This window comes from Tauraco erythrolophus, chromosome Z, assembly GCF_009769465.1.
Source record: "Tauraco erythrolophus isolate bTauEry1 chromosome Z, bTauEry1.pri, whole genome shotgun sequence".
NCBI lineage: Eukaryota > Metazoa > Chordata > Aves > Musophagiformes > Musophagidae > Tauraco > Tauraco erythrolophus.
Window position 1 is genome coordinate 60219699 of NC_141496.1, and position 15683 is coordinate 60235381.

Consider the following 15683-nt stretch of genomic DNA (forward strand, 5'->3'; position numbering starts at 1 on the left):
TCTTCTCCCGGGGCAAGAAAGCCAGGCAGAGAACAGGCACACTTTCCTAGACTAACACAAAGCAATTCAAGAATCCTCCTCAGGGCAGGAATTATTCAGCTATAAGAGCTGTTCACTCAGGCTACACAAATAAAAAGGGATTAGGGTCTTCTAAAGACTCTGTCCCTTAAGATTTTTTTTTTTCCCAGGAGAGGTCACTAGAACACGCATCCATAATGGAGATAGTGTGAGCACCTACACACAATAAAATACAGAGCAACAGGAAGTATTGTATGTATTATAAACACCAAGCAATTCTGTCAAACTGACAGAACAACTGTTCCATCTTATTGTTGGTCTCTCTCTTTGAAGATGTGTCGGGTTTGTTCTGGACTATACTACAACACACTGCTGTCTACAGCACACAACATCTCACATGTTGCCTTTCCCCATGAGAACTCACATTCATTCAGAACTGCTATATGTTTGTTTTCAACATGTCTGCACAGAACAGAAAGTGTAATCCTCATGCTTAACCAGTCCTCAAATTGTTGACAGGAAAATAGCTATTTTGGGATATATATAAATATATGTATGGGTGGTGAGATGTCTGAGACAGTCTCATGTTCTGTCATGATTGAGCAGACACTTTGCTTAACACATTAGTCTGGATTCAGAAAACAGTCTTTCTCCTGCTCCCAGACGAAATAGACAATTTCAATTTGAGCCATTCCTCATGAAATAATTGAAAAATAATAATAAAAAAAAAAGACTGTCCTGGCATGTCTGATAAACACAATAATTCAGATTGATCGCCAGACCACACCTGTTCCAGGGCAGAGCTCTGTCAAGGATAAACGTGGCCTGAACGTTTATCTAGACACAAAGACATGAAAGGCAAGAGAAGTCTTACTCTTGGTTGATAAGCGCGAGCTTCTGTCCTTTCATCAATAGCTGGAAATGAGAGACTTGGTGCCGTGCAATTCATGTAGCTGCTTGAAAACCCAGCATAATGCATCTGAGAGCCACACAGACCAGGAACATCTACTACAACGCATCTGCCATTGCACCCAACGCCCAGGCACCCAGACTGCCACGCTAAAAACCCAGCTTCTTCGCTCATGAAGCAGCAGAGGCCTTATACTGCCTCTGCTCTTTTCAGAGTCCCATCCCCAGCCTGTCTCCCTGGGATGCGCTCTGCTGTCTCCTGGGGATTTACTGAAGTCCAAGGTGAACATGCTGTGTCTGTGAACTTGAACTTTTCTCAACTATTTTACTGTAAGAGCATGTACCGCACAGTACATAATGATTTATTGGTTTCCTGACGTGATCTTCTCAGTATGTTTGCAGGAAATCATTAAAATAAAAAGCATCATATGGCTGCTAATAGGATTTCCAGTCTCATGGCCATTCTCCTGGCCATGGCTAGGTGGGTATCAAATATTGACTATGCAATTTTTCACTACAGCGTGATGGTGAAGCATTCCACCAGGATAACAGTGGCCCCACCACAGTACCACTGCACAACAGTCCTTTAAGCAAGGTCCGTCACCAGCCTAGGATCCATCTGTGAGTTATGGGCAGAACTGTGGAGAAATCTGCAGGATTAATGTAAATAAATAACAATTTTGAATGAGATGGATAAATCACATATTTTACCTCTATGTCCCCCGACTGATAATCAATAACGTTTCCCACAGGAAATTAAAGTGATTTGTCAGAAACTGATGCTCAGTTTACTATTAAAATAGAAGAGGGTAAAGGGCAGAAATGTTTTCCCTGGTGAATTTGGTTTATTTTTAATTAGTTCTGGAGGCTAAATTTACCAACTATTACATCAGACTATTTCTGCTGCTTCCTAGTATTCAGACACGAAGAAAGCTGGGCTGGAAGTTGCACAGCTGCTAATCTGGTGGAACGGGATAGTCTTTGGGTTAATGACTATCGTCAGGTTACAGACTGTCAGCTGGGGTTTAATCAGAATAGCTGCTCGGACTGTCCTGGCTGCACCAAGGTCATGGGCGCACACGCATATGCAAACATTACACACACGCACATGCAAAAGTGTCAGCTCCTGGCTTCTGAGCAGATTTGGAGCTGTAAATCACCTGTCTCAGCACAGGGTGTATGTGAAAAGGAAGCAAAGCATAGAGACAAAAGCCTCATGTTCAAAATGGTTTTGTCACAAGGACAACGCGTCTCAATCCAAATAACTCCTGGAAACAGTCTGAATCCTGCAGAAATGCAGAACACAATCAGCATACCAGGGTTAATTTTCTGTATTGATCATATAGCACCAGCCTAATGCTGCTCTGTGTCACACAGAGCACTTTCCTTACAAAAGTCATCCTCCTTCCCCTTTTCACACGTTATATACATCCTCAGGTTTTTCTGTTTTAAACAGGAGAACCAGCTATTTATACTACTCCCTATCAGCTCTTGTGTTAGACTCACAGGGTCCTTTCTGCATTCACCTTATGCTGTAGGGGGGGGGGGAAGTAATCAAAGTAATTGTTTAACAAATACCATTTTATTAATGACACATCTTGTTTCCGTTTTTCTTTTTATATATTCCGTTCATCTGGGAATACCTTTTTTGTCACTGCAGTATGTGCTATGCACATCATATGATGCTACCAATACAAGACACAGAACTTTTCTCTCAAAAGGCTACTCGGTGAAAGCAGAAGTTTGCCTTTGGGAACAAGGGCAGTGCATTGTACAAATCCTCATTTAAAACAAGCAAGTAGGGTATGAAACTCTAAGACAATACAGGTCTACTATCACAAAGAAATGATCACTGAAACCAAGTGCCAAACAATTACTGCGGAAACAGAGAAGCTCAAGGATTCAATGGGGAAAAAAACACCTTCAAGAAGTAATTGAAATCTGTGATGCAAATTGCTATCGTTTCGGGGCCTTTTGCAGCATCTTTGAAGATTTAAAGTTCTGTATTTCCTAGTATAATAACTTTAATGCACATTGTTACTATGCTGGGCTAGATACAGTTTTATGCACATAGTTTCTGTGAGCGGATGTTGATTTGCAAATTGGGATGGAGGGAGCCCTGATATTTTATAGCACAAGGTACGAATTTTTATAATAATCTGAAGTGCATCTGAAGATTTTGATAACTTCTTTATTGCTCCTTATAAACAAAGACATTTTTAACTAAAGGTGGCCACATATTTGTAAGGTTTTTTTCTGCCTTTTTTGGTTGATTTCCTTAAAAGGCAACAAAAAGAAAAGTGCGAATGAGTCTGAGTTTATCCTGACAAACTCACCTTGATCACCTACAATTCTGTACTTCTCTAAAGAATAGCCTATAATGAGAACAAAATAAGGCTATCAAATCAAGTAAAAGAACATTTCAGAAGAAAAACCTCCTTAGAAACTCTGACTTGCAACTATCTTTTAAGTATGCTACAGGTCACTTTATAACATCAAATTCAAGGCAGCCAATGTTTATTGTAATGTTGTTTTAAAGATCTTTCTTCTCTTTTTGTCTTTCTTTTTTTGCTAATGAGGAGGTGAAAGTGAAGAATCACAGCAAAGCTAAGATTTACTTTTCCTGCTATCATTTTTGTAGCTGTCTTATATATAGCACCAAGAAAACAGAATGAGATTTTATTCTAGCTTGCATATCTTTCTGCAATATGCACTGCTGTGTATTTCTGGAAGTATGTACCATTGTTGTCAAAACAGTGGAGAATCTTACCGCAGCATTAGGCTTATGTATTTTTATGGTCTTTTAAAACAACTGAAAACAAAATTCCCTACCGCAGACAGCAGAAACAGAGTGAATGCTTCCTCACTTGGAATGCAATATTGTGAAGTACAAATTTAAAATAAGCAAACAGTGGCAAATACACAGAATTCCTCCCTCTCTGTCTCTGCAAAACTCCAACATAATTTCTTCAAATAGGTTCAAGGTGTCGCAGCCTTTAGTAAGTGGAAGTTGATTTACCTTGCTCCAGCATGTCAAACAAACTGAAGTTGCCCATAACTTCAACATCATCTTTGACTGACCTTTCTTCCTTTCTAGGTTGTCACATGAAAGACAAGTCTAAATCTTTGTGCCTTCCTTTGCATCTCTCCTTTGACACTCAGATCTCTATTGCCTTGTCCTTACTTTCATGGCCTTTATTGTCTACGCCTCATCTATCATTTCTCACTCAGTATCCAAATATCAACCCCACATCTACATCACCCTTGACATCAGCCCCTTTGTTGCATTTTCATACTATCATCTTCCTTGTTTCTGCTCAAGTTGCTGCTACAACTTGGCACAGCTCGCCATACCCCAAACCATAAAACTGCCATGATGTCCTCCTCCCCATCCTACCTTTTAACTCCTCGTTCCTGTGAAGTTTGCAAAAAGTTGATGCAGCAAGTGTGTCAAAACCACCACCTGTCACGGTCATTCATCAGTGTTTCCTTCCTTCCTCATCTGCTATGTGTTTCCAGCTTTGTGTTATCTCTTTCCTTTTCTTTCAACCATAGGTTCACTGGGGCAGAGGCAACCTTCTGTTTTGTATTTTCACTTGCAGAGGGAGTAGACAAATCCCCAGCAGGGACAGCCATGAGGTTCACCAAGGAACACAAATGACCACCATCTACAACTAAAAGTAGACCAACTGCAACATGCCCTGTTAAAAAACTATTCCAGTCTTTTGGTGCAAAGGATATAAATAAGAAAAGAGTAATATCTCTAGGAGCGCCCACGAGTGACTTGCATTACCACGGAATAACCACCATAAACAGCCAAGAATAGTCAGTGTAAGTAAAATAGGCCAATATTGAGAAAACTTTGATTTATCCAATTTGGTCCACCGATAATCTTGTTACCATAAATTGACCTAAGGCTGTCCAGAGTGAGGCATTTGGAAGAACGACTCTTCCATCTGTTCCAGGAGCAAGAAAGATGCTTGTCTTAACATAAATATACGTTAGTGGAACTAATAAACTAGGTATCTAACTGGTAGTTGAATGTGATGAATCTCAGTAAGATTTTCACAACAAAACAGAGTAACCTTCTATGAAGGCGGCATTTAAATTTACAGGTAGAGAAGCCACTCGCTTCATCTCTCTTTCTGATGATCTCAGTAAGGAAACACAACCAGGACAAGTCCTCCCTTTTCTCCATAAACGATGGATGCCCATCTTACTTTCAAGTGTCAACAGAAGGGAAATTTAATTCTAATTCGTGTGTTAGACAGTCTTCTATTTTGCATACCTGAAAACATGTTTACTGTTTTGCCCAAAAAGAGTGCCATAATTACAATATGAAGGCTTGCAAAGACATGGCGTACACCAAACTCCAGATTAAAATTGTCATAAAACTGGATTGATGTCCTTCTTGACAGGAAAGAAGGTATTTCGCATACCATAATGACAGTCAAATACGTCACATATTACACTAAGGCATCATGTACCTTTGATATGCAGAAAACTAAACTTGGATAATACTTTACAGATGCTCAATTATTCTTAGCTGATAAGGGCACGAAAAGTCATAGCCATGTAGATGCTACTCTTCATGGTCTTCATTTGTGAGTGTGTTGATGTTCAGAACATTCATGGATTCACTAAGCAAAAACTATGCCAAAATATGAATGTTGTCACTACTCTAAATCTACATCATCCTATTGGAAAAGTTAGAAAGTATTCTTGAAACTACTCTCTGCTATTATAATATGGTTAGCTGCAGATCTAAACTGATGGCATTTGTTTCCCTTAGGATATTCCTGCAGGACAGGAAATAGATAATAAGTCTCCCAACTGGAATCTAAACCAAATGCAAGTAAATTCCTGCTGATTCTGAAAGCCATAAATACTCAAGTGGTTCAAAATTCAACAAGATACATTCAGCAGTATTACTAGGGTAGTGATATCAACCCGCATGTCAGCCTAGATTGTAGGACAGTAAATGTGGAACATGGCAAAGAGGTATTTTAGAGATGAGTTAAAAAAGCCAGAAAACAGAGCCAGCTATTCTGAAAATTAGACTAAAAACTCCTTTAGAAAACCTTCAAAGTCCTATTTAATACAAATATGAGATTATTCTCCTTTTTTTTATATGCTCTCTTCTAGTCACTTCAGGATGTTATGAAAAATATGCATATCAGAAAAAGAATCTTTAGATTCCTCCTTTAGAGAATCATTCATAATAATTATAAAATATCAATGCCTTTTAGTAAAAGATTTATTTTAACTACATTCCAGACACAGAAATGCATAGTAGTGTTTTTTTTTCAGAACACACTTTCTATTAAATCTAGATTTTCTTTGAGTCTTTGTTTCTATCTGATTTCACTTGTTATACTGTAGGCTTTTTACCCTGTGGCATATTTTTCATTCTTACTTTTTGTTTTGTGTATAAGAAAGGATTTTTATTCAAAATGCTAAGCTTTAATTTAATTTAGGGATTTTTCTTTTTTACTTTGTAAAAGCCTTTTGATCCGTGAAGTGGAAGAACAATGAAAATGTGTTTTTCAGTTCCTACAAAAGACTGGAACTATATGCCTTTCACATGCCATAAATTTCAGAAGACTCTTTCAAGTGCTTTGGACATCAGAACACAAGGTTGGATAATTGCTAAGGAAAACACATGCAGACGGCTCTTGGTGTTCATTTTATCTTGCTACTGAGATAAAACCTGTTAAAAATAATCAGTATTATAGGAGAAGTTACAGAATTATAAGAATCTGATTGTACCATATAAAATGGGCTGTTGTCCATGATCCTGATTTTGCACAGATCTCCTTGTAGGACCATAAATTACCCTTCTCCTTTTTTTGCAATGACTTGAAAGACATCTTAATTTTTAAATTAGCAACAAATGTTAACCTCCACATCCTTGAAAACCTGCAAAGTGAGCCACTGACAATACATAAGTCTGCCAATATACAAAGTAGATTGAAATTAAACCAACACTAAAAATTCTTCTGCACTCTTACTAGGAAAAAAAAGTAATTACACAGATATTATTCAAGAAATCAATTTAGGTAAACACCACAAATACACTGAGTTCATGAAATAGTGAAAAGCAGAAATGAAGAGCATATCTGATCCAGAAAATGCTTACAAATCAATAAAACTATCACCATTTGCTGCAATGCCTTCCTTCAGTAAATCTCAACATAAGTAAATTTAACAACTCAGTTTTGTAGAAAATATATCTTTGTTTCTGCTTTTGCTTAAAGATTGGAGTAATTCAGTAAAACGTTGAAGCGTATCTACAAAATATATTCATTTCCCTAGACCTTCAAAACCAAAATGCTTTATAGGACAGAAATTATATTAAACATAAGAATTAGATAATTTCATTGTAATTTCATACATCATTGTACTGAACTCTAGGAAAGCATAGTTGCTATGTAGCCCGGGAAATTTCGAAACCACTTAACCATAGTGACACTGTAGTGACTCTGTCAACATTGAAGCTGATGGCAACTTCCATGAACAACTGTTGTCCTCATTTGCACCTGATCTAACTTGCTGGTGGGTAAGTTTCTCAACTCAAAAGATATTCAGCCTTGTTAGAGGAGAAAATAAAGAGTTCTGCTGGCAAAACGGAGAAGCCAGTTAGGGGAATTACAGAAGCAATAATTACAGAAGAATAAGGGTAGTGAAGAGTACAGGCAAGACACATGTAATAAGAAAAGGTTAAATTTAAGACTGTTTATGACCCGCTATTCCATTTGCTAACAGGATGCATTTGCACACGTGTCTGTTTGGGAGCCGGAGCGGAGGGCAGCTCTGCTTTACTTGAATGAACTGATTCTCTACATTTTCTGTAAAAGCAAACAGCTCTCTGTCAGGATACTCTGCAGTTTCACTTGCATGTTTAGCAGTTTCTCAGTTCTGGGAATCGAGCCTTTCTGCTGCAAGCATGTGGTTAAAACCATAACCTATTTCTACAGCCTGTTGAATGCTGGGAAAACTTAAGGATGAGCTAGCTCTCTAAGCGTTATCTTGCAAGTTCTGTTAGTTAAAGTGCTTTTGACAAACCAAAAAGAAAGCAAAGCCTTGGTCAAGGAAGCTCAATTCAAGATTCACAAGCTGTGCCCTCAGAGCGTACAAGATGCTCCCAGGCACCTTGCCTGGTACCAGCACCAAGGGGGCTGTTCCACTTGGGGTGCAAGTGCAACTGTGGGAAACGGTCACACATCTACCTCTGCAGGGTTAATGGAAATTATAAGCTCCGCTGAGAAACTGGCAGTGCTCGTAACTCACGTGAGTGTCTCACACAAGCTATGCCAAGAGATCCGGTTTCTGCCATACTCTTCATCTGCCAAGTCCCATGAAGAAAAGAGTGAGATTTTCACGGAATTTGCGAACTTTATGAACACCCATGACTGTAAGGGAAATCTGACAGTAGCAGAGCTACTGTACATTAAAAATTTCCTTAACAAGTGCATTTAAAGGTAAGAAGATGTTTCTCTGAGATACCAGCTTTAAACCCTCAGCTTAACGTACTAAGAAAAAAGCTGGCTCTCTTCTCATGCTTTATAAAACCCTGACGCTAAATTACTCCTTAGAGCCACTTGTCCTGCCCCCATGCCCCCAGACTATATTCCCAATGAAACTCTATTAACTCCCAAAAGAATCAAATTACAAATTAAAATCCAGTGATTCAAACAAATCTCAGATTAATTAAATACAATGAAAACAGAAAACGCTACTCACATTTCCACAAACAATCCTAACATACTTGTCATAAACCAAGACCTTGTCATTCCCTTTTTGCTTTACTATTCAGGCCAGCTGGGGATCACAAAGGCTATAACCTTTGCAAGCGAGTCTGTGTAATATCGATTTTGGCCTTTTGGTTCTGCTCCAGCTTATTCCGAAAGTGTCCTATTGATTTTGAAGGAATTATTTGTGGACTACTAGGCATGAGAAGAAAAACAAAGTGAATGTCCTGATTGCTTACTGGGTCTTCGTGCTAGGCTGCATGTGTATCTTGCACACACATTCACAACTGTCAATCATTTCCATATATTATGTATTACAGCAAATACTCTTGCAAGAGCGTGAGCAGAAAACCGGCAGGAAACATAATCTACAAATGTAAAATGTGGTTTGACCATCTCTACACATCTAGACAGGCAACTATCACTACGTGTAGCAACTTTTACAGAAGACTGCTTTATATACAACCTGTAGTCAAAATTTCTCTTGTAACACGTAACAATCCAATCTGACACATGCAAGTTAAAAATGTGATGCAAACAATAATCCAGTTTGGGAGGGAAATGTTGTGTTGGTTTGTTTATTTTTCAATAAAATCTATTTTTTACATTTTTAATCTACAAACCCACCTATTTTTACCACTGTGTTCTTTTTTCTAAATTTTGTCCTTGTCTCCAGCCCAGAACCAACCAACTTAATACTCCTGAAGTTCAGAAACACTTCTTCAAAGGGGTGCTGACAGTGCACTGCTTGTGCTGATTCGGTTGCTCCAAGGGACAGGTTCAACACGTCTTCTGTCCGCTCATTTGTCATTGACTTGACTACTGTGTTCGGTCAATAAATCTTTATTAGAATAACTTGTTTCGCATGACTGTCATCTCTCCTGCTAGAATGGAAGCATTCTGCAAATAAGTGATCTCTCAGCCCAAGTAGTATTTCTTTTCACATACATGTACGTTATCATCATCTCCTTCATCACTGCTCACTGAAATTCACTGCCAGCAAACACTGCCTAATACAGTATATTTCCTTTAATTAAAAAGAAAAGGCCTGAAGAAAAAAATGGGAAATGTTCTCCAAGGAGACACCACTCAGGTTTTACTCATGGAAGAACACAGCCAATCCTATATTCTTCTCAGGTGGGATGTAAGGTTTTCAGAAAGGTGAAGGATGTGATGGAAAGGAGAGTTACAGGCTGGGCTAGAATTAAGCCCTGAAAGAGGACAGCCTCAGTAGTCTGGTCGAATCTTTATCCCTCTTCTCTGGAACCAGCTACTGACCTAGGCTATTAGGAATTGGATAAGACTCGTTACAAAAAGGAGGTAATGGTTGCTACCAAAGGACATGGGAGTCTCGCAAAAAGTTTCGTCCCTACAAAGGTTATTAGGCCGTAGCACACAGTGGTATGCAAAGATCCGGGAGGAAGCTTGCTGATTCAGCTTTTACTGCACAATGCACAAATTCAGTCCACGCAATCACTGTGTCATTTTTGGAGAGACCATTACAGCGTTCAGGAAGCACTTGTCTGCAACTACCACCCAGAAAGTCACGGTCACACAGAAGCCATGGCTTGTGGTTTAAAAACGGATTTTAAACACACCAGGTAAACACAACTGAGAAACAACAGATAAAATCAAGCTGGAGGTTGGCAGATGGACAGACGCTGCAACAGGACTAACTCTGGTCTCAGATACTTACAGATGAAATTCCTTCGTAAGGAGAATGATCAATCCTAATAGAGAAAGGGTAGTACTTTGGAAAAAAAGTTTAGTTCTGCAGTTTTACAGAAACATATTGTGCTCAGGTAAAACAGTTGCTTCCAACATGTTTGTGTCCATGAAAATGAACAGAGCACTAAATCTGGACTAATATCTCACACTTTTGAGAATATTCTCTTATTTTCAGTCACAGTATTTTATTTGGTCATCAGTAACGATTAAATCCCTGAGTGTCTGCCTTACAAAAATACTGGACTACCTTGTAAGCATTGTGCCTTCTCCATTACTCAGTTAAGCAGCTACATAGTTAAAATGTTTATATGATAGACACTATTGCAGTATGGTGATTTGCAAGTATTTTTCTTGAATTAATAACTTGCCATATCAACAAAACTATTATTAAAAAGAAGCATATCTTTATTTTACCTCATTGTACCTTTCTGTTACTAAAACTAATCAAGTTGGGAATCATGTAGAAAATATAGTTAAAGGCAAAATATAAAAATATCCTACATAGGGCAAGCAACAATAAAAGTAAATTCCAGAGAGCCAAAACCCTATCACTTACTGTCTTTCCAACACTATCCACTGCTCTGCAATCCAATTTGATCCGCGCTGTAGCTCTCAGACATGCAGATACATCACACACAGCTAGCCACAAACAGCAGCACTCAAACTCAGAAGGACAATCCAGTGAAATTAAGTTTGTTCACATGGAACGGGATAAATTCCAAAAGAAACATCCCTGCAGCACGTGCACAAAAATATCCCCTTCTTCAGCCTACTCCCCCTTCTCCTAGGACTACACTAGCAATCCAGAACCACTTTTGGCAGTTTCAGTTAGCTCTAACGTCACGCAGAAGTCTTTAGAGCATCACCAACCTCTCCAGAGATCACACTGTTCAAAGGTACACAAACAAAGGCTCTTTCAGCTTTGGCCTGTTGTGTACACACACTGAAAAGTATTTTTGCTATTGAGGCCACTGTGACAAGCAATCACAGGCAACCAGCTAAGGAAGATGCAGAGGAAAAGAGAAAAAAAAAGAGGAAAAATGAATTATATCAGACAGGTAAAGCAAATGGACTCTAGACAATCCTGTGAGAAGAAGGATTATTTCCAAAGACAGATTTAGAGGTTCCGGTCTCATCTAAAGTGCCCTCTCAAACTCAGAAATCTCAATAAATAACAGTATTTCCCCACTCTATGTTGTCTAGTGATGCACATTGCTTCTGCATGTTTGATTAGTCACAGAAGAGCTCGACACATAAGGCTTGCAGAGAGAAAGATAACATTTTTTGACCATTTTTTTAACAATTTAGCACATTAGATTACGATCAGTATTAGTATTTCATTGCTAACTCAGTTTTGTGTCTTGTACAAAATGATCTTTCTTTAGAGCTGTTTGTGAAAAGAATCACTTGTAAATATATACAAAGATTATACAACGAATGTAATATTTTTAAACGGTTAAATTCTTCCTCATCTAATTTATTATGAATTATTTTTACTCACTCTCAACTTTCAAAAAATACGTTGCCTGAATAACAGATCAGTTCCAGATGAAGAGTCACTACAGCACCTTGTTTGCAAAAAAAAAAAGAACATTCACCCATTTTTGTTAAGTAGAAAAAAATGAGGGTGAAAATATGTCCGTATTACTTTTGTCCTGATAATGATCTAGGTTTTTCACAGTTTTTATTTCTATAGGAATCCCATACTAAGTAGACCAGCAGCATAACATCTTTGCATGACATCAAGCTTTGGTTTATGAATTAGAATTTTATATGGTCTGAGAAATTTAAATTATCAACATTTTTTTTTTCATTATTGACTAAAATATGTTCCTTTCACATGGACAGTCAATAGCTGTGACCCACTTTGAACTTGGTTGTAACAAACTATACGGTTGTAACATTAGCCTAAACATCACATTTCCAAAGACCTTAAATAACAAATTAGAATGAAGAAAAAAATGAAGAGTTACTCTGAGAAACCCTATTTCAGGCAAAGGGAAGGAAAAAATCAATTCATGGCCTGCACAAACGACTACCTTTGACAAAGGAAGGGACAGTGCACTGCCACTGAGGGGTTTCTGCCCTCTGTCTAGACCTTATTGCCTTACTGTAGCCCGCAGTGCCTAGTTTTACGTTCAAGGGGTCTAGAAAACAGCAGTGACAAGAAAGGTCATGAGCTGATATTATTCTACCACTTCACTTTGTGTTTTTGACATTTTGCTATGTTCTTGCATCAAGCGTGTGACAGCCTTGATCTTCACCATTCCTCTATTAAGCGGGACCACCTGCTTGCTGGGTTGCATGTGACTGCACCCACACGCCAAGCAGGAGAGGTGCCAAACCTGCACCCATCTCCTGCCATGTGCATCCTCGATACTCCTCACTTGTTCCCTTGTCTCCTGCATTCGTTCTCATGGCCAATGAGAAGGAGAAGGAAGTTGGAGAGACACGACTACTGAGTGAGAGTAAAACGGAAAAGAGACTGAGCGGACCGGGAGCAATTGATAATGCAAGCGGGGAACACGGCGAGGGGACAAAATGACTAGTAAGTGGCCGAGTGAAAAAGGAGGGTAGGTTTTTGAGGAAGGCTTGTGTCATCACTTTTAAACGTGACCTGGCACCATCATTCTTTATGCATTAGGAAAGTGAAAAAATTAGAGATTTTCTTATAGTTAAAATACGATTTTATCTACTCCAGATACTAAGTTCTGTATTATCTGGCATGTTTCTGAGCACAAAATAGCTCATGAAGTTTAATGCTGCTACAGGGTAACGTTATTTGCAAGTAAATGAAGGAAAATCAGGTCACGTAGAGTAACCCGGTAACTCAGAACAGCACCCTGACCAGAAAGCAGGAGCCCAAGTACAGGATTGATGATAATCTGCCCAAAAGAAAGGACAACACTGCAGAAAATGCATTAGACAGGCAGAGGCAGGTGAGTACTTACCACTGGAGCAGTTGGGTCCTCCCCAGCCAGGCTCGCACTGACAGGTGTTCGGAGCAATACAACGACCATGGACACATTTATCAGCACAATGAGCTGTCAGAGAGGAGATAAAGATAGAATTAAAGAAGAACTCCTAGCACTAGGAAGAATATTCTAAACTCACTCCTAATTCAGATCTTCCACATCTCAAATACACTTTAAAAGCAAAATAAACATTAATGTATTAATGTCTGATGGCATCTCTTAAAAATAAAATTTTCTTGCTTTCCTCTCTTCTATTTCTCCTAAATTTGAAGGCTCCAACTAAAACCAAGCTGGTGCTACTGAAATACTTTTGCGTTTAACAAACAGAAAGTTATCCATGTTTAAGGAAAAAAGAATGATAGTACGATATAGGTTGGAAACCCATCTGAACACGGTCCTGGGCAAAAGGCTATAGATGGCCCTGCCTGAGCAGGGAAGCTGGACGAGATGACTTCCACAGGTCCCTTCCACCCTCAAGCATCCTGTGAGTCTCTGAAGCAAACTCTCACACCAAGAGGGGAACGTCTGCGCATATAAAAAGAGGGATCCTCTTGCAACAGCATGGATAAAATACAATCTGCAACATATCAGTATTTTAATACTGATTCTTCTGAATGGTTGCAGAGTTCAAATGAAGCACAACAAAACAGTGATTATGATTAAGATAAGGCCTGAGATATAACCCTATGAATCACTGTAACCCTTATTGTAACTGCTAAGCAGAGCTGCTTGAAATTTATATATATGCATATATATATATAATTCTTTAATGATTTGTAAACATGTGTTTCTACAGCTAAGGCTTACTTTGAAATAGAGCTTTTATTTGAAACTTTTAAGAAAAACTCGAAATGGCTTTGATCTCCAGCAAAACAATGTAACTGACTCAGAATACAGTTCACTGAAGAGGAAGAATCTGCAACCAGCAACAGTTTGCTGGCATCATATTCATCACAAAACATCCTTAACTTTCCAAAATATATTCACTGTAACACTTTCCTTCTAGTATGAACAATAAAAAAAAACATGCACGGGATGAGAATTTTCTTTGTACCAACATTTCCAGAGAAATGACGACAGGAATCTGATCTGCGTACCACTGAACACAGGGTGAACAATCAGAAAGAGACCAAGTTGGTGTTTACAAGAAGTTTAACAGGACCACATGTGAATCGTTTCAGTTCTGAATGGATTGAAAATGCTCTACAGTAATTAGGAGAAATACCTGCAAAATGTCCTGGCTTTTCCTAATTAAACATGATGAAGCACGTTGGTCATCTTTATATTTTGTGGGGCCAAGAAAAAGGAAAGCCGCACAGAGATTAATCATATTTATTACTAAAATCTTTGGTTATCTGGGATCCTAGCTATTAATTGCATATTATTAGAGCCTTTAATTTTAATTCTCAACTTTTATTTCTAATAAGTTACTTTTCAGATGTGCATTAAAACGATCTTCATTAGAAATCAACAGGGAGAATATGAATTTTTCAATGCTAGATGATACAAGATATGACTACAAAGCTATATCATTGTTCTCTATTTACTTTTTTATGAAAAGAATTACTTTAAATAATATATCACAGTTTTCCATTAGTCTTCTAACCAGACATGAATTACTTGTATCTTTGAAGATTCTTGCCTAGAAAGTGCTGCCTTGGGCACTGGTGTGAAAAATCTTACCAGCAAACCACAAGACTACAGATAGTACCTGTACCCATACACGTCTCTGCACGTGCACATCTATGAATAATTTAGTTAATATCACCACACTCAACCCAAATTCCTGAGCACTAAGGCTAAATAAAATAAAGCAACATTCCGTCACATACTCTCTGAGACAGATGGAAAAAAATACAAAAATCAAGATGTTGTAAGAAACTGGACCCAGTGAAAGGCACAGAAGAAGCTCTTTGAGCATCTCCTTGCAATGCCCCTCACGCCATGCTAAGAACAGAGGTCCTTCCTAAAATCCCTCTGTAACAGCACACACTATGGCACTGTGCAAATAACTATCAATTACTTCCAATAATAAAATAAAGTTGTCTTGGAATAAATGTACAACAGATGAAACTTTGAGTCAGAGTGTTTACAACGCAGAGGCATCTTGCAAATGAGAGCTGTATTCTTTTATGGCACAAAAGCATAAATTAACAGCAGCTTCTCTTCAGCCACTGAAGTGGTGTTTCAGTTTTCCAATAGTAGAACATAAATCAAACACAACTTCAAAACAGGTTACCACTACTAAGTCTCTACAGAAGTCATCTATAGGTAACGACATTGAGGTTTTTGACAGCCAAAA

General features: G+C 38.4%; 1 protein-coding gene across 1 annotated transcript in view; it reads right to left on the bottom strand.

Annotated features, from left to right (window-relative positions):
* MEGF10 (multiple EGF like domains 10) overlaps nucleotides 1-15683 on the bottom strand; it is a 76412-nt gene that overhangs the window by 47808 nt on the left and 12921 nt on the right. Inside the window, exon 4 of the mRNA XM_009986486.2 lies at nucleotides 13358-13450. Coding sequence (XP_009984788.1) covers nucleotides 13358-13450 — 93 coding nt within the window. The remainder of the gene's footprint in view (nucleotides 1-13357; nucleotides 13451-15683) is intronic.